This window comes from Schistocerca piceifrons, chromosome 1 (assembly GCF_021461385.2).
Source record: "Schistocerca piceifrons isolate TAMUIC-IGC-003096 chromosome 1, iqSchPice1.1, whole genome shotgun sequence".
In the NCBI taxonomy this organism is placed as follows: domain Eukaryota; kingdom Metazoa; phylum Arthropoda; class Insecta; order Orthoptera; family Acrididae; genus Schistocerca; species Schistocerca piceifrons.
Genome location: NC_060138.1, coordinates 516519892 through 516540463, shown reverse-complemented (window position 1 = coordinate 516540463; position 20572 = coordinate 516519892). Strand labels below are relative to the sequence as shown.

At 40.0% G+C, this 20572-nt stretch overlaps 1 protein-coding gene across 1 annotated transcript in view; it reads right to left on the bottom strand.

Moving 5' to 3' along the window:
• LOC124797979 overlaps positions 1–5293 on the bottom strand; it is a 225771-nt gene extending 220478 nt beyond the window's left edge. Inside the window, exons 1-2 of the mRNA XM_047261158.1 lie at positions 5267–5293; positions 2422–2628 (exon numbers count right to left, since the gene is read on the bottom strand). Coding sequence (XP_047117114.1) covers positions 2422–2628; positions 5267–5290 — 231 coding nt within the window. The 5' untranslated portion in view covers positions 5291–5293. The remainder of the gene's footprint in view (positions 1–2421; positions 2629–5266) is intronic.
• Positions 5294–20572: the final 15279 nt, after the last annotated feature.

Below are 20572 nucleotides of genomic sequence, written 5' to 3'. Positions count from 1 at the left end.
GCCTGCCCATTTCCCTGGTTTATATCCCATCAAGCATGTGTGGGATGCATTGGACGGATGTATTGCAGCATGTCCACAAGCACCAATGACCATCCAGTGGTTGTCAACTGCATAAATTGAAGTGACTTTGAATAAAAGTGTCATCTCTGTTCATCTCACTGCATATTTCTTCCAGTTACTTTTTGCACCTTACCCTTGTTGTTCTTCTTATGTATGGTCCAATATACTAAAACGTAGACTTTCACGGCCGGAAATATCATGTCCATTATAATTATCCGGGCTGTTATGCCGTGGTCGGTTGATGAATTCTGGGAACGTTGGGAATCGACACAGAATTCATCAACCGACCACGGCATAACAGCCCAGATAATTATAATGGACATAATGGACATGGTCCAATATGTTTTGTATATCAGTATACCTCCTCCAAATCAACAGCAGTTTCATCTTCTGTCACATTATCGGATGTTTTCTTCTTGCAGAGGACCTCAATGTATTCTTCCTATGCACCTCCTCTTTATTCTACATTGTAACAGTGGAACTCTTGATGTTGACAGCTTTTCTCTTATATTCCTGTGTCCTGAATCTGCCTTCTGGTAACCACTTCCTTTTTTATTTGTTCATGCTTTTCCCATAGTCATTTCTTCCTAAGTGATTTATATTGTCGTATTCCTTAATTTTCCTTTTACCTTTCTTAAACCTATATTCATCTTTGAAATTTCTGTGGTTTAATTTGGCAACTCATTGAGCACAGCTACAATGCTCTGCCTATTTTTGAGCCCGCAGTTTAGCTTGACTGGGGTGAGAGTTTATGTCAGGTGGAGTGGACAAGGAGAGAAACAATAGGGGAGCAGGAAGTAAACAAAACTGGTACATAGCTGGGAAGAAGAGCCTCACAATGTGACACCAGTAAGTTTTTTCTGACCACAAGGAAGCAGAGTTGTGCTTAGCACACAATTTCATGAAAGAGAAGTTGGGGAGAGGGAGATAAAACAGAGGAAGAGAGAGATTGTTTAGAGTAAGTGTCCAGTGTTGGATGAGTGAAGTTAGGGTCATGGGGCAGGGAGAGAGGTGCATGTGGGGAAGCTAGTGTGGTAGAGAAGGACCCAGATGGCACTGAAGCTGCCTTTAAAATCAAGCATGTGGTGCTCAGAAGCCCATCCGCACTCCCATCCCCCACTCCCAAAACCAGCTGCTACAGAGCACCTACCTCATCACCCAGTATCATCCTAGATCAAAACATCTGAACTGTATCCTTCACAAGGACTTCGACTATTTAACATCACGCCCAGAAATCTGAAACATCCATCCCACCCTCCCCAATGTGATATTCCATGGCCCAGACAATATGCAATATCCTAGTCCATTCTTATGCCACACTTACTCCCACTAACTCTAAAGTTATGTGGGTCACAACCTTATGGAAGATCCAGTTGCAAAATCTGTACCACACAGCATGTCCTGTTCCAGTCTTGTCATGGCTGACCCTACCCTATTCGAGGCATGGCCATCTGAAAAAGAAGTCATGTCATGGAATAGCTCTGCTGTTATTCTTCCATAGTATTTTGCATGGACATGACCACTAACCAGCTGTCCACCCAAATTAATGGTCACAACCGAACAGTGGCCAAGAGCAGGAATGATCACACAGTGGCATAACATTCTGCTAAGCACAACATGCTTGATTTCAATGGCTGCTTCACAACCCGCAATATTTGGCTCCAGCTTATCTTAATTACATAGATGCAAGTTGTCCCTGAAACACATCCTTCTATCCCATAATCCTCATGACCACAATCTCCACTACCCCCAGTTCCACACCTGCATCAACCCCTGCCTCATGATCCTAACTTCACTCAACCAGCACTCAAATCCTATCCCCCACAGTCTCCCTCTTCCTCTGGTCTATCTCCCCTCCCAACCCACTCCTCTGCAACATATTGTACTGCACACAACTCTCCCTACTCCCCCTGCCTGCAGTCAAAATGAACTCAAGTGAAATCTTATGCACCTGCTGTCTCTTCCTCCACCTATCAACCACCCAATTCATATGTTGCCATCACGGAAATAGTTGCTACAATGGAAAATACCTCTGCCTTGCACTTCACGGTGGTTTGCAGAGTGTAAGTGTAGATGTAGAAGTAGACAGCTGACCTGAGTGTGTTTGCGGAGGATGACATCTCCTGTACTAACTTGTTACATGTGTGGCACACAAACTGCATATAACAGTCCAGTTTACTTTTCTGATCTACCTTGTAATTACAGCACATATTTTGTACATTATACATGTGAAAATTGCCATCACTGAATGAGCAATATTCTTCTCAGGTGGTTTACTGGCTCTCCCATCACATAACAAATATATATTTACTATGAACTATACTAGATATTTCACAAAACTTTTGTTTTATAATGACTCACCCCTAATGCTTCAAGCTCTCCATGTTTCTCAAGGTCTAGGATTATATTTTCAATTGCATTAACAAATGCAATGTAATTCACTGTATAACCACTTTTCAAGAACTTCTTAAGTAGTAGAAGAAACTCCTCTGAAGCAATGCGCAGTCCAACAAAAGAAAGTACTCTCGAAAAATGATTGAGTGTGACAGTGCCAGCATTCTTTGCCACCTAGAACAGATTTACATTAAATTATTAGAATGTGCATCTGTCTGAGGTAATCAACCAGAATATATGTTAAAAACCACAAAAAAACAGCAGATGGAAGTCCCCCCTAGGAAAAATAAAGTGATGTTGTGACACTGTGGAGGATATTACAATTAGTTCTAAGAGTGTAAATATGCCATTAAAAAATCCTGATATGATCTTCACCAACTGGTTTTGGTAAATATTATTTCATCTACAACTCAAGTAAACATCTACAAAAAATTCCCATAGCGTCCAAACTATCACACTGGATTGTTCAAAATGATCTAGGCACTTACAAGCGACTGTAAAAAAGGTTTGTATTGAGATAAAGCGTTATATGATTAGATGTATGAAAACAGCAATTCTACAAGCTTTTTGTGTTATTTTCACAAATTTCAGTGCGTGAACTGTTAGTCACATAGCACACATCCAGTCCATAGACCAACTCGGCCCACACTTGCCCCAAAGTGTGTGCATTGACATCAGTCGCAGCTGCCCTGATACTTGCTCATAAAGGAATTTGAGGAAATGGAGGCATGAAAACAGTGTCTTTGATGTTAGCCCACAGGTAAAAATCACACTGTGTCATGCCAGTGTATGTAGGGGCCATGCCAGCATCTGCAAATTACCAGCATCATGTTGGTACGTAGCTCAGTATCTGAGAACTCACAAACATTGTTGTGAAAATGTTGTAGAGCACCATCATGTTCAAAAACTAAATTATCACTGTCCTCTTGTACTTGCGGCATGTAAGACTGTCCATTGATCATTGCTCTTGCAAAGAAGAAGGGTCCATACACATTTTGCTTTGACAAGGCACAAACCATGTTACATTAAACTTTGGAGGTCCACAGAAACGTTCAGTAGCAATGTGGGGATTTTCAGCTGCCCTTATTAACACGTTGTGCTAGTTTACTTTTAAGGTGAAAGATTACCCCATCATTGAAAATCAAACTGTGTGTGAAATTGTTCTCCTTATTAAGTGCTGCACATCAATGGAAAATTGGTTCAACAAATGTTTCTCACCATGTGTAATGACTTGAAGCAAATGAATCTGATATGGTTTCATTTGCAAGCATTTTCTCAGCTCTCTCCAAATAGTTAGATGTGGAAATCCTAGCTCGTGACTTGCATGAAACATTGATCTTTGCGAATTTCTAAGGAACATATCCATGATCCATTCAACCTGTTCCTCAACATTGATGGCTGAACACTGCATTTTCCATTATGAAGACTTCCTGTTCCCCTCATCTTCTGTACCCACTAGTAAACTGATTGTCTGGCAGTCTCGTTAATATGGTCCTGAATTTCTGACACACTGTGGTTGCAGAATAGCTCTTGCAGAACTGCATCACAAAATGCCTTTTCTGTTAGTCTGGCAGCCATGTTGCTTGAGGTCACTGCAACAAAAAAACTTTTTAAGTCACAGTTTCCATAAAGATAATCATAAAATACCTTACCTCAATACAAAGATTTTTTTTAAAATCAGTGCTAGATCAGTTTGAATAACTGTATATTTACAGGAACACTGGAATGTGCAAGTGTTACAAGAAACTTAAAGCTTACCATTATTTATCTTCAATAGAAATTCGGCATTAGATTATTTAGTGGTGCCACCTGAATTCAACGTGGAAACTGATTAGCCAGTGCCACATTACTGTCAATCCTTGTGGTGCCCCTACCCAGATGGCATCAACACCACCCTTTGACAAGAACACACCAGACTTGTACATGTAAACCAGTCCGTGGCCGGTCTGAGTCAATCGTAATTTGACCACTGAAGTGTGCATCATTTGGCTTATGGGGTTTGGTTATGGTGTTTGTATTTCAGACTCTTTTTCTTACTGGTAAAACTCTGATGCAGCATAAATTGGACTTCAATTGTATTGCTTATTCTAAGACAGCTTATGCTGCTCTAGAAGTGTTCTGTAACATATCTTAATCTGTCTAATAAATCAGAGTTTGTTTCTGTTGGTTTTGTGCAGAACTCACCTTTCAGAAATTGGTGATGACTCGGGACATGTGATGCAAGCAAATCAGCTCTTAAACATTTTTTTTGTAACTAAGCAATAGTGTGGTTTTTTCAGTCATCAAGAAACTCCAACAACTTCTAATGGAAACAATGCAGGGTTATCATGAGCTAATAGCTACAATCTTACAGGCATTGCAAGCATTAGCAAATGTGACAGTTACAACTTCCATGCCACCATTGTTTATCATTTATCCACCATTTAAAGCACAAAGTGAAGGGTGGGATGCTTACCACCAAAGACCATAGTTATCTTTCACAGTTTACTTGCTGGCAGATAAAAGGCAACGTTCCATTGTTATTTTCAGAAAATCATGAACTGTATCATCTAAAACAGAAACTAGAGCTGTTAACAAATGTGCTGGAAATTAAGTTGCCTGGAATATTGTCATTATTGCAAGAACACTTATTGATAAAGATGCAAGTTATTGGAGCTAGGTTAGAGTTTTGGCAGCAGAAAAAGGATCCCAATCAGTGTTATAGAGACCGTGTTGTTGGCCTACAGGGATTAAGCAGAAAATGCAATTTTAAATGTTTGTGCAGACAGAACTATGTGCACTCTCAAATCAGGGTTGGTATTGTGCATCTTACCTCCAACTCCACCCCATGAACCATGGACCTTGCCGTCGGTGGGGAGGCTTGCGTGCCTCAGCGATACAGATGGCTGTACCGTAGGTGCAACCACAACGGAGGGGTATCTGTTGAGAGGCCAGACAAACATGTGGTTCCTGAAGAGGGGCAGCAGCCATTTCAGTAGTTGCAGGGGCAACAGTCTGGATGATTGACTGATCTGGCCTTGTAACATTAACCAAAACGGCGTTGCTGTGCTGGTACTGCGAACGGCTGAAAGCAAGGGGAAACTACAGCCGTAATTTTTCCCGAGGACATGCAGCTTTACTGTATGATTAAATGATGATGGTGGTGTCCTCTTGGGTAAAATATTCCGGAGGTAAAATAGTCCCCCATTCGGATCTCCGGGCGGGGACTACTCAAGGGGAGACATTATCAGGAGAAAGAAAACTGGCGTTCTACGGATCGGAGCGTGGAATGTCAGATCCCTTAATCGGGCAGGTAGGTTAGAAAATTTAAAAAGGGAAATGGATAGTTTAAAGTTAGATATAGTGGGAATTAGTGAAGTTCGGTGGCAGGAGGAACAAGACTTTTGGTCAGGTGAATACAGGGTTATAAATACAAAATCAAATAGGGGTAATGGAGGAGTAGGTTTCATAATGAATAAAAAAAATACGAGTGCGGGTTAACTACTACAAGCAGCATAGTGAATGCATTATTGTGGCCAAGATAGACACAAAGCCCATGCCTACTACAGTAGTACAAGTTTATATGCCAACTAGCTCTGCAGATGATGAAGAAATTGAAGAAATGTATGACGAGATAAAAGAAATCATTCAGGTAGTGAAGGGAGACGAAAATTCAATAGTCATGGGTGACTGGAATTCGTCAGTAGGAAAAGGGAGAGAAGGGAACATAGTAGGTGAATATGGATTGGGGGGAAAATGGAAGAGGAAGCCGCCTTGTAGAATTTTGCACAGAGCATAACTTAATCATAGCTAACACTTGGTTCAAGAATCATAAAAGAAGGTTGTATACCTGGAAGAATCCTGGAGATACTAAAAGGTATCAGATAGATTATTTAATGGTAAGACAGAGATTTAGGAACCAGGTTTTAAATTGCAAGACATTTCCAGGGGCAGATGTGGATTCTGACCACAATCTATTGGTTATGAACTGCAGATTGAAACTGAAGAAACTGCAAAAAGGTGGGAATTTAAGGAGATGGGACCTGGATAAACTCAAAGAACCAGAGGTTGTACAGAGATTCAGGGAGAGCATAAGGGAACAATTGACAGGAATGGGGGAAAGAAATACAGTAGAAGAAGAATGGGTAGCTCTGAGGGATGAAGAAGTGAAGGCAGCAGACGATCAAGTAGGTAAAAAGGCGAGGGCTAATAGAAATCCTTGGGTAACAGAAGAAGTATTGAATTTAATTGATGAATGGAGAAAATATAAAAATGCAGTGAATGAAGCAGGCAAAAAGGAATACAAATGTCTCAAAAATGAGATCGACAGGAAGTGCAAAATGGCTAAGCTAGAGGACAAATGTAAGGATATAGAGGCTTGTCTCACTAGGGGTAAGATAGATACTGCCTACAGGAAAATTAAAGAGACCTTTGGAGAGAAGAGAAACACTTGTATGAATATCAAGAGCTCAGATGGAAACCCAGTTCTAAGCAAAGACGGGAAGGCAAAAAGGTGGAAGGAGTATCTAGAGGGTTTATACAAGGGCGATGTACTTGAGGACAATATTATGGAAATGGAAGACGATGTATACGAAGACGAAATGGGAGATAAGATACTGCGTGAAGAGTTTGACAGAGCACTGAAAGACCTGAGTCGAAACAAGGCCCCGGGAGTAGACAACATTCCATTAGAACTACTGATGGCCTTGGGAGAGCCAGTCATGACAAAACTCTACCATCTGGTGAGCAAGATGTATGAGACAGGCGAAATACCCTCATACTTCAAGAAGAATATAATAATTCCAATCACAAAGAAAGCAGGTGTTGACAGATGTGAAAATTACCGAACTATCAGTTTAATAAGTCACAGCTGCAAAATACTAACGCGAATTCTTTACAGACGAATGGAAAAACTGGTAGAAGCCGACCTCGGGGAAGATCAGTTTGGATTCCGTAGAAATGTTGGAACACGTGAGGCAATACTAACCTTACGACTTATCTTAGAAGAAAGATTAAGAAAAGGCAAACCTACGTTTCTAGCATTTGTAGATTTAGAGAAAGCTTTTGACAATGTTAACTGGAATACTCTCTTTCAAATTCTGAAGGTGGCAGGAGTAAAATACAGGGAGTGAAAGGCTATTTACAATTTGTACAGAAACCAGATGGCAGTTATAAGAGTCGAGGGGCATGAAAGGGAAGCAGTGGTTGGGAAAGGAGTGAGACAGTGTTGTAGCCTCCCCCCGATGTTATTCAATCTGTATATTGAGCAAGCAGTAAAGGAAACAAAAGAAAAATTCGGAGTAGGTATTAAAATTCATGGAGAAGAAGTAAAAACTTTGAGGTTTGCCGATGACATTGTAATTCTGTCAGAGACAGCAAAGGACTTGGAAGAGCAGTTGAACGGAATGGACAGTGTCTTGAAAGGAGGATATAAGATGAACATCAACAAAAGCAAAACGAGGATAATGGAATGTAGTCAAATTAAATCGGGTGATGCTGAGGAAATTAGATTAGGAAATGAGACACTTAAAGTAGTAAAGGAGTTTTGCTATTTAGGGAGTAAAATATCTGATGATGGTCAAAGTAGAGAGGATATAAAATGTAGACTGGCAATGGCAAGAAAATCGTTTCTGAAGAAGAGAAATTTGTTAACATCGGGTATAGATTTAAGTGTCAGGAAGTCGTTTCTGAAAGTATTTGTATGGAGTGTAGCCATGTATGGAAGTGAAACATGGATGATAACTAGTTTGGACAAGAGGAGAATAGAAGCTTTCAAAATGTGGTGCTACAGAAGAATGCTGAAGAAAAGGTGGGTAGATCACGTAACTAATGAGGAGGTATTGAATAGGATTGGGGAGAGGAGAAGTTTGTGGCACAACTTGACTAGAAGAAGGGATCGGTTGGTAGGAAATGTTTTGAGGCATCAAGGGATCACAAATTTAGCATTGGAGAGCAGTGTGGAGGATAAAAATCGTAGAGGGAGACCAAGAGATGAATACACTAAGCAGATTCAGAACGATGTAGGCTGCAGTAGGTACTGGGAGATGAAGAAGATTGCACAGGATAGAGTAGCATGGAGAGCTGCACCAAACCAGTCTCAGGACTGAAGACCACAACAACAACAACAACCTCCAACTCGGAAGTGAGAAGCCATATATTAAAGAAATCTTATCTTTCTGTGAGGGAAGTAATGCAAATAATTCAAGCCTATGTCACTGTCCAGGCACATAGCTCATGCCTTTGTCTTCACATAACATGACAGAGGTGTGGCAAAAAGAAACACTTGCAGCACGCATGTCGTAGCAGTTCCAGTACAAATATGTCCCAATCTCTGGAAGTCATCCAAGTGAGTGATAAGTCCATGGAAGTGCAGACTTCTGAAAATGCAACCCAGCTAATGTACATAGAAATATTCATAGGCAAATGCTCAGCGAAGTTTCTCCTTGACACAAGTGCTTCTGTGTACTTGCTGCACCACTCATAAGTTTAGGGTCACCACCCTTGCTGGCAGCTGAGACAAACCCTTGCAGTCATGTGCCCTTGATAGGAAAACTTCCAGATTTATCAGCTCATAATCAAGTTAGTTGTCTGGCAAATATTCTTGTAGTAGCTGATTCTAAGGTGCATAATGTTGTTGGGATCAACTCCTATCATGCTTTTAAATTTACATTTCATGAAAAAGAGTACACACCCCACAGTCCTGAGAGTGTTGCACTATCATAAAGAGTCTCTATGATATATATGTTGAAATTTCCTCAGATGGATTATAGAAGCCAAGTTATTTTAAAGATCAGGTCACTTTCAAGGAGACAGCTGCCTCCTACTTTTCAAAGTTTGCTCAGTGCCCTTGGCTTGAAAGGACACCCTTAAAACAGAACTTGACAGACTCGCCAATAAAGTGTGTTAACACCTATCCCCTATAGTGAATGGGTCACTCCACAGTTTACAATACACAAACTTAAAGAGGGCCTTAGGAATTTGTGGCGATTTTAAAGTAATGATAAATGCACAAGCTGATGTGAACACTTATCAACTATCAACTTGGAATGAACTCCTTGCAGAGTTAGGCCATGGCACATTATTCAGTAAAACTGTGGTCACAGAAGTATTTTTGATTTCCCTAGGATGCAGCATCATAAGCTTAACTAGTGCTCAATATGGCATATGGGCTCCACCATTATAATTAGTAACCTTCCGAGATCTCTTCAGCCCCTTCCATATTCCAGCATTTTATGAATCAATTACCGTAAGGTATTCTGAACTGTGCCGTATACCTCTGTGACATCTTTGTTACATATGCAACTCCAGAAGAAAATCTCCACAACTTCAAACCTAGGACTGGCAGCAAAAGGACTAAAGTGCAGTCTGCGCATGTTATCTTTCATTAAACCATCCTTGAGTGTTTTGGGTTACTGAGTTCAGCCAATGGAAGATCATGTCACAGCTGTCACTTGTGAGGAAATGACATCTAACGCCACAACTAATGTTCTATGGTCTTCCACCAATTTACAGGGCCACCCTGATCAAAGGCCGCAACTCAGCGGAGCAGCTTCATGGCTACCCTCAACACAATCACTCAAACATGTCGCATCCGCTACCTGTGCACATCATCATTGAGGCCTCTTGCCTTAAGGTAGGCCCACAAATTTGGACACTATCCATGGGGTGATCTCCATCTACCATTGGTCCACAATACAGGGTGATTCAAAAAGAATACCACAACTTTAGTAATTTAAAACTCTGCAACGACAAAAGGCAGAGCTAAGCACTATCTGTCGGCGAATTAAGGGAGCTATAAAGTTTCATTTAGTTGTACATTTGTTCGCTTGAGGCGCTGTTGACTAGGCGTCAGCGTCAGTTGATGCTAAGATGGCGACTGCTCAACAGAAAGCTTTTTGTGTTATTGAGTACGGCAGAAGTGAATCGACGACAGTTGTTCAGCGTGCATTTCGAACGAAGTATGGTGTTAAACCTCCTGATAGGTGGTGTATTAAACGTTGGTATAAACAGTTTACAGAGAATGGGTGTTTGTGCAAAGGGAAAAGTTCTGGACGGCCGAGAACGAGTGATGAAAATGTGATGGAGATGTTAGAGAATTGGGTGTTCCCTCAGCTCGAACAAGAAGCACAACAATTCATATTTCAGCAGGATGGAGCGCCACCACATTGGCACTTATCTGTCCGTAACTACCTGAACGTCAACTACCCGAGGCGATGGATCGGCCGCCAGGCAGCCCGTGACAGAGCACTTCATCACTGGCCTCCAAGAAGCCCTGATCTTACCCCCTGCGATTTTTTCTTATGGGGGTATGTTAAGGATATGGTGTTTTGGCCACCTCTCCCAGGCACCATTGATGATTTGAAACGAGAAATAACAGCAGCTATCCAAACTGTTACGCCTGATATGCTACAGAGAGTGTGGAACGAGTTGGAGTATCGGGTTGATATTGCTCGACTGTCTGGAGGGGGCCATATTGAACATCTCTGAACTTGTTTTTGAGTGAAAAAAAACCTTTTTAAATACTCTTTGTAATGATGTATAACAGAAGGTTATATTATGTTTCTTTCATTAAATACACATTTTTAAAGTTGTGGTATTCTTTTTGAATCACCCTGTACATTCCACAGCTTCCATCCGCAGAATTCTGCAGAGCCATCGAAATCAACTTCTCTTCCAACATCCCCATTAGCAGCTGCCTGTTTCTCCACTCCTGGTTGACCCTCCAACCTGGGGCAACTTGTGCAACTTCCATTGAGCCTCCTCCTACCCCAGCCATTCACAGCAATTCCCATGGACATTGATGGAGCTTGCCATCTAGAGCACTGTCTGACAAGATCATGTCAGACTCCCTAATATAAACTATTCCATGATCACTCTGAATCAGCTGCCATGCAATGAATGAAGTGAGCACCAACTGGAGTAGTCATTTGTGTTATTGTGTTTGTATTTCAGGCTGTAGTTGTTACTGGTAGATCTCTGATGCTGCAGGAACTGGACTTGGATTGAATTTCTTATCCTAAGACAGCTTGTACTGCTCCTGTAGTGTTCTGTAACAGATCTCAAATTGTCTAATAAATCAGAGATAGCTTCCGTTGGTTTTGTGTGCAATTTTCCTTTCCAAAACACAAAAATTTTTCATGCACCATATTTTCAAGGAGATACTAAAAGGTATCAGATAGATTATATAATGGTAAGACAGAGATTTAGGAACCAGGTTTTAAATTGTAAGACATTTCCAGGGGCAGATGTGGACTCTGACCACAATCTATTGGTTATGACCTGTAGATTAAAACTGAAGAAACTGCAAAAAGGTGGGAATTTAAGGAGATGGGACCTGGATAAACTAAAAGAACCGGAGGTTGTACAGAGATTCAGGGAGAGCATAAAGGAGCAATTGACAGGCATGGGGGAAATAAATACAGTAGAAGAAGAATGGGTAGCTTTGAGGGATGAAGTAGTGAAGGCAGCAGAGGATCAAGTAGGTAAAAAGACGAGGGCTAGTAGAAATCCTTGGGTAACAGAAGAAATATTGAATTTAATTGATGAAAGGAGAAAATATAAAAATGCAGTAAGTGAAACAGGCAAAAAGGAATACAAACGTCTCAAAAATGAGATCGACAGGAAGTGCAAAATGGCTAAGCAGGGATGGCTAGAGGACAAATGTAAGGATGTAGAGGCCTATCTCACTAGGGGTAAGATAGATACCGCCTACAGGAAAATTAAAGAGACCTTTGGAGATAAGAGAACGACTTGTATGAATATGAAGAGCTCAGATGGAAACCCAGTTCTAAGCAAAGAAGGGAAAGCAGAAAGGTGGAAGGAGTATATAGAGGGTCTATACAAGGGCGATGTACTTGAGGACAATATTATGGAAATGGAAGAGGATGTAGATGAAGATGAAATGGGAGATATGATACTGCGTGAAGAGTTTGACAGAGCACTGAAAGACCTGAGTCGAAACAAGGCCCCCGGAGTAGACAATATTCCATTGGAACTACGACGGCCGTGGGAGAGCCAGTCATGACAAAACTCTACCATCTGGTGAGCAAGATGTATGAAACAGGCGAAATACCCTCAGACTTCAAGAAGAATATAATAATTCCAATCCCAAAGAAAGCAGGTGTTGACAGATGTGAAAATTACCGAACTATCAGCTTAATAAGTCACAGCTGCAAAATACTAACACGAATTCTTTACAGACGAATGGAAAAACTAGTAGAAGCCAACCTCGGGGAAGATCAGTTTGGATTCCGTAGAAACACTGGAACACGTGAGGCAATACTGACCTTACGACTTATCTTAGAAGAAAGATTAAGGAAAGGCAAACCTACGTTTCTAGCATTTGTAGACTTAGAGAAAGCTTTTGACAATGTTGACTGGAATACTCTCTTTCAAATTCTAAAGGTGGCAGGGGTAAAATACAGGGAGCGAAAGGCTATTTACAATTTGTACAGAAACCAGATGGCAGTTATAAGAGTCGAGGGACATGAAAGGGAAGCAGTGGTTGGGAAGGGAGTAAGACAGGGTTGTAGCCTCTCCCCGATGTTGTTCAATCTGTATATTGAGCAAGCAGTAAAGGAAACAAAGGAAAAATTCGGAGTAGGTATTAAAATTCATGGAGAAGAAATAAAAACTTTGAGGTTCGCCGATGACATTGTAATTCTGTCAGAGACAGCCAAGGACTTGGAAGAGCAGTTGAATGGAATGGACAGTGTCTTGAAAGGGGGATATAAGATGAACATCAACAAAAGTAAAACGAGGATAATGGAATGTAGTCTAATTAAGTCGGGTGATGCTGAGGGAATTAGATTAGGAAATGAGGCACTTAAAGTAGTAAAGGAGTTTTGCTATTTGGGGAGCAAAATAACTGATGATGGTCGAAGTAGAGAGGATATAAAATGTAGGCTGGCAATGGCAAGGAAAGCGTTTCTGAAGAAGAGAAATTTGTTAACATCCAGTATTGATTTAAGTGTCAGGAAGTCATTTCTGAAAGTATTCGTATGGAGTGTAGCCATGTATGGAAGTGAAACATGGACGATAAATAGTTTGGACAAGAAGAGAATAGAAGCTTTCGAAATGTGGTGCTACAGAAGAATGCTGAAGATTAGATGGGTAGATCACATAACTAATGAGGAAGTATTGAATAGGATTGGGGAGAAGAGAAGTTTGTGGCACAACTTGACCAGAAGAAGGGATTGGTTGGTAGGACATGTTCTGAGGCATCAAGGGATCACCAATTTAGTATTGGAGGGCAGCGTGGAGGGTAAAAATCGTAGAGGGAGACCAAGAGATGAATACACTAAGCAGATTCAGAAGGATGTAGGTTGCAGTAGGTACTGGGAGATGAAAAAGCTTGCACAGGATAGAGTAGCATGGAGAGCTGCATCAAACCAGTCTCAGGACTGAAGACCACAACAACAACATTTTCAAGGCTGGCCATTATTTGGTTAACGAAATTTCCTGGTAGATTAAAAGTGTGTGCTGGACCAAGACTTAAACTTGGGACCTCTGCCGTTTGTGGGTAAGTGCTCTACCAGCTGATCTACCTGAGTACAACTCACAAGATGCCCTTACAGCTTTACTACTGCCAGAACCTCATCTCTTACACTCCAAACTTCGCAGAAGTCCTCCTGCAAAACTTGTGGAACTAGCATTCCTGGAACAAAGAATTTTGTACAGACATTGCTTAGGCACAGCCTGGGGAATGTGTCCATAATGAATTTTTTACTCTGCAGTGGTAGATTAAAACTGTGTGCCAGACCAAGTGAAAGGCAAAATCCCAAGTTCAAGTTTCAGTCCAACACACAGTTTTAATCTGCCAGGAAGTTTCACATCAGTGCACACTTTGCAGCAGAATGAAAAATTTATTCTGGAAATATCCCTCAGGCTGAAGCTAAGACACATCTCCACAATATTATTTCTTCCAGGAGTGCTAGTCATGCAAGTTTTGCAGCAGAGCTTCTGCGAAATTTGGAAGGTAGGACATGAGGCATTGGCAGAAGTAAAGCTGTGAGGATGGGCTGTGAGTTGTGCTTGGGTACTTCAGTTGGTAGAACACTTGCCCATAGAAGGCAAAGGTCTTGAGTTCAGTCTCGGTCCAGCACACAGTTTTAATCTGCCAGGAAGTTTCATATCAGCACACATTCTGATGCAGAGTTAAAATTTCACTATGGAAACATCCCCCAGGCAGTGGCTAAGCCACATCACCACAATATCCTTTCTTCCAGGAGTGCTAGTCCCACAAATTTTGCAGAACTTTTGAGAAGTTGGGAAGTAAAGCTGTGAGGATAGGTCATGAGTCATACTCAGGTAGCTCAGTTGGTGGGAACACTTGCCTACGAAAGGCTAAGGTACTGAGTTCAAATATTGGTCCAGCAAACAGTTTTAATCTGTCAGAAGTTTTGTATTAGTGCATGCTCTGTTGCAGAGTGAAAAATTCATTTTGTTTAACAAATTTCCCTTCTTTTTTACTACTGAAACTGTTGAGCTACTTTTGCACCTTGTGATCTTTTCTGTAGAAATGAGAATAAGTATTGCTTCTTAGTAGTGAAATGACAACTTCTATAAAACTTATTTTATGTTGTCTCACATCCACATAAAAGTTCAAACCAGCATCTAAGACATATGTGATATCTAATCACAAATGTAACAAACTAATCACACAAAACCTGCAAGTTATAAAAGCTGCATGAGCTGTTGCACTATCTCAGAACAATGGCTACATCAACAGGAAAGTAAACTGATTATTATTCTGCAGAAGATTTGTAATTACTGATTCCAATAATGCCACATTCAGATGTGTGTCCACCTACTTGTAAGACTAACATAACCATACAATAGAGAACTTCTTGAAATGTGGTGTCAAAAGCATATTTTCCCTAGATGTAAATAATATTTAATGTCTAATAAAAATGCAAAAATTCCTTTATAGGAACCATTGTAGCTATTGCATAGTCTGTATTAAGTTTTAAATAATGTGTAGCAGTTTCAAGTCAAAGGCTAATGGTCTAAGTTTCACTGGGGCTTAGTAGTCTTAAGTGATGATTTCATGGTAGAGGTAGTAAAATTTCAAGCAGATATCATTTGTTTTTCACTGAACATTATGCAAGAACATTTAAATTAGCATAGGTCAAAAGTTCCCACTTAGAGACTTTTGTGGGAATATACTCCACAACAAACAGATTTTATGAATATCTCACTGTTGATTACTTTAATTCATTCATCATTTCACACTATTCCATTATTTTTCTGAAGCAATCAAATCTCTCAAACCACAGTATTAAGGCCACCACAACTTGGCTGAGATGAAGAATCTACCCACTGATTTCCAGAATCAATTTTTCACTATGCAGTGGAGCATGCATTGTTTTGAAACTTCCTAGCAGATTAAAACTACAATGGACTGGGATTCAATGCTGGAATCTTCTCCCTTGTGGGCAATACTCCTAGCGACCAAGCACTACACATGAGATGCTCTCAGAACCCATTCCCACCAACCAAGCCATCAAAACACAACTCATAACTCACCCTCACAGCCCGCTACCACTGACAAAGTCATCCAAGCACAACTCATATCTCACTCTCAGAGCCCACTCAACTGACCAAACCATCCAAGCACAACCCATGACCTGCCCTCAGTCCCTGCTGCCACCACCCAAGCTATCCAAGAACTCATGACCTGCCCTTGAAGCCCCCTCCCACTGAACAAGACACCTAATCACATCTCATAACAGGCCTTCAGAGCCTACTTCCACCGACCCAGCCATTCAAGCACAACACATGACCTGTCGTTCCCATTGATCCAGCCGTCGAAGCACAATTCATGACCTGTCATCAAGCCCACTTCCACTGACCAAGCCACCCAAGCACAACTTTGTTATTAAGTGTATAGTTTCTCTATCAATAATGATAACACATTAGTTAGCTCACCTGGAAATATTTTTTCTAGGGAAATATCAATAATTTAATGTTTCTTAATTGATGCAGCTACTTTAAAGGTCTTCTTTCTCCTCTTTTCAACAAACATTTTACATTTTCCAAACACTTCCTACTTCAACAGTTATTCATATTCAAAAATCACATGCTGCAAAAAACTCAAATCTTTCCCAAATTCAGTAGCACAGTTTTACAACCCAGATTTTTCTGATTCCAAAAAGGCCTATTTTTACTAGAATAACTTACTAGTTTGTTATAAATATAATAGAGGGAAACATTCCACATAGGAAAAATGTATCTAAAAACAAAGATGATGTGACTTACCAAATGAAAGTTCTGGCAGGTCGATAGACACACAAACAAACACAAACATACACACAAAATTCAAGCTTTCACAACAAACGGTTGCTTCATCAGGAAAGAGGGAAGGAGAGGGAAAGATGAAAGGATGTGGGTTTTAAGGGAGAGGGTAAGGAGTCATTCCAATCCCGGGAGTGGAAAGACTTACCTTAGGGGGAAAGAAGGACAGGTATACACTCGCACACACACACATATCCATCCGTACATACACAGACACAACCAGACATTTGTAAAGGCAAAGAGTTTGGGTCCCCAAACAGGTATACACTCGCACACACACACACACACACACACACACACACACACACACACACACACACACACACACTCACACACATATCCATCCGTACATACACAGACACAAGCAGACATTTGTAAAGGCAAAGAGTTTGGGTCCCCAAACTCTTTGCCTTTACAAATGTCTGCTTGTGTCTGTGTATACCTGTCCTTTTTTCCCCCTAAGGTAAGTCTTTCCGCTCCCGGGATTGGAATGACTCTTTACCCTCTCCCTTAAAACCCATATCCTTTCATCTTTCCCTCTCCTTCCCTTTTTCCTGATGAAGCAACCGTTTGTTGCGAAAGCTTGAATTTTGTGTGTATGTTTGTGTTTGTTTGTGTGTCTATCGACCTGCCAGCACTTTCGTTTGATAAGTCACATCATCTTTGTTTTTAGATATATTTACTAGTTTGTTAATTATTCAGCATTGAAAAGTTCACCTTCTAGAAACTTTTTGGTTGGGTTTGCAATCACTGCATAAGTAAAAATCATTTTTATAATATATGAATTTTAACTTTACATTTTTTCTGGTTGTACAACTCATAGTTAAACAGAATTTCTGTTTTGGCAAAGAATAAAAGTTAATCTAATTTTGCTATCTTTTATGTTAATATAAAAAATATAATGACAACATTTAATTATCAATCTTATGTACAGCTACAAGTAGGTGTGCAGATCAGTGATTGAGGCAGTCCTTCTTCAGCTATTAAAATGTTCACTGATGTGACAAAAAATTATGATCACCCGGTTATAGCATATTTGTTCGTCTTTGGAATGAAAAACATCAGTAATTCTGCATATCAGGAATTCACCAGTTTGTTGGTAGGTTTGTGGAGGTAAACAGCAGTAGATGTCTATGCACAGGTCGTGTAATTCAAGAAAATAAAGGACCACTATTTGTGTACATGATGACAACGTCTCACAGCGACCCAGATTGGTTCTATAGGATTTACATTAGACAAATTTGGTTGCCAAGACATCAATGTGAGTTCACTATAATGCTTTTCAAACCACTATAGCATGTTTCTGGCTCTGAGATGCAAACAGTTATACTGCTGGAAGATGAATTTGCCATCAGGGAAGACATTAGCATGACAGGATGCAAGTGGTTTGCAGCTGTCACCGTGTCTTCGATTACTACCACAGCTTCCACACAAGTGCAGGAGAATGTGTTCCACAGCAAACAATTGCTCCCACCAGCCTGCGTCCACAGCACACTACAAGTTTTGAGCTGCCATTCACCTCAATAATGGTGTTTGTGAAGACAACCTTCTACCTAGTGTAAAAAAAAATGTGATTCACTCAAAGAGCTTTCATATTTCCACTGATCAATGGTTGAATCATGGTGACCTCGTGCCCACTGCAGTACTAATATACGATGTCAATGGGTCAACATGTGAACACATAGGGGTGGACTGCTGCGGAGCTCCATGTTCAACAATTTTGGATTAACAATGTACTCCTAAATATTTATGCATACATCAGCATTGTGTTTTCTCAGCAGAGATGCTACAGATCACCATCCATCCTACTTCACAGAGCAGAAAAGCTTCCAAACCCCACATTTTGTGAAGAGTAGTGGGCATCCAACATTTAGCACCTAGTGGTAGTTTCACTGTCTTTCTACCTCTTTCAGTAATGCTCACAATAGTAACATGTGAACATTCAACCAGCTTCACCATTTTTGAGATACTCGCTCATAGGCTCTGCATAATAATAACCTGCCCTTTGTCAAAGTCATTTATCTCAATAGATTTCCTCATTTGCAACCAATATCTTTGCTAGGATGATCCCTCATCTAAGTCTACTCTGCTTACATACTTTTGTTAGTGTGTCACATGCCTGCAATGCCAACAGGTGGCATCCAATGTCCTGGTGGGTAGAGGTCATAATGTTCCGGTTTATCAGTGTATATGTACTTCATATAAATCAATCAGAAGCTATTACTCATTTTGCAAAAATCAAGTAATCAATTAATCCATTTATGTGTTGCTGTCAGTCAGTTGGTTCATATTCAATTATCAAAATGTTAACCACTGCGAGATTTAGCCACCAAAAAAGTACATTTATCATCTAAATAGTGTATTAAGCTGCCGCTAGTAAATCATGTCATATAGTGTCTGAATGTAAGTGCCCACCTGGCTTGTAGGTTGAAATCATTGCTTGTGGCAAAGCTGATGATCAGACAGTGACTTTAATTATAAATAAACATGAAGAAATAGTATATTCATTACTTCAGTCTGATGTCTGGAAGATATTTTTCAGCAGAAAGAACATGTACACAGAGTGCCACATCAGATACCAAGTGCAGAATACCAAGTAAACAAACTTAGCTGTTTCTCATTGCCACTGACACTAGTATCTGTCTCTCTCATCTTTTCAGTGGTACAAAAATTAAATATATTCAGCAAGTATATTTTTGAAAGCCATGTACTGCACATCATTTACGTTATCTATCACCAAAGTATCTGATTATCAGTACATTACAAGAGTAGCTATATCAACAATCAGGCACATTTATGTACCAAAATCCTTTGTTACTTGGATGAAAATACTAGACAGTTTTAACTCTTTGATTAGTGCCATTAAATTAAATTAGAAGTACTTTTTATTCCAATAGATCCATAGTAAGGAGATCCTTCAGGATTTAGAACATGTCAGAAAATCAAGAGTATACAATAAATGTTTGCAAAGAAAATAAGTATGCTAATGTATTTTCCAAAGATCACAGTAGAAATGGTAGTCATGGATGTGCAGTAAGTAAAACAAGTCTTACACATATTTTCATTTAAACTTGTCACAAAACATCCAAATGTTCAAAACACTCACGTGCCTATAATAATTCTTAAGCTGTTGCAGCCATGCATCATCAAACAGAAAATCCATTTTACAACACTTATTTTATATATATATGATCTACTAAGAAGCTCGCTGTGGAGTAGAAGGAGTTGGCTACAAGCAAATTCTTTAAGTTCTTCTTAAACTGAGCTTTAGTAGCAGTTCAACTTTTTATGGCTGCTGGCAAGTTATTGAAAAGATGTCTTCCTGAATAATGGGCACCTTTCTTAGACCAAAGTAAATGACTTTAAAGCTATGTGAAGATTATTCTTATTTCTAGTATTAATTTCATGAAATGAGCTGTTGGTTTGAAAAAAGAGACATATTTCAATGACAAATTTCAGTAAGGAATAAATACATTGGGAAGCATTAGTTAATATCCTTGATTACCTTAACAGGGTTCTGCAGGATGTTCTTGAGTTAACACCACAAATAATCCTTATTACATGTTTTTGAATCTGAGAACTTTAGCTTGGCTTGAAGAGTTGCCACAAAAAAATAATCCCATATTACATAATGGAAAGCAACTAAGTTCTTTATTTTTATACCACTTACATCTTGACAATATTCACATTGCTGACAGAGAGTTGTCTAGGCACTTCAACAGTTCTATGCTATGCTCCTCCCAGTTGAATTTATTATTGAGCTGTAATTCATGGAATTCAATATTGTCAGCATCTTCTATCTGTTTGTCATCATATTTTAGTTATATACTGGCAGGAAACCTCT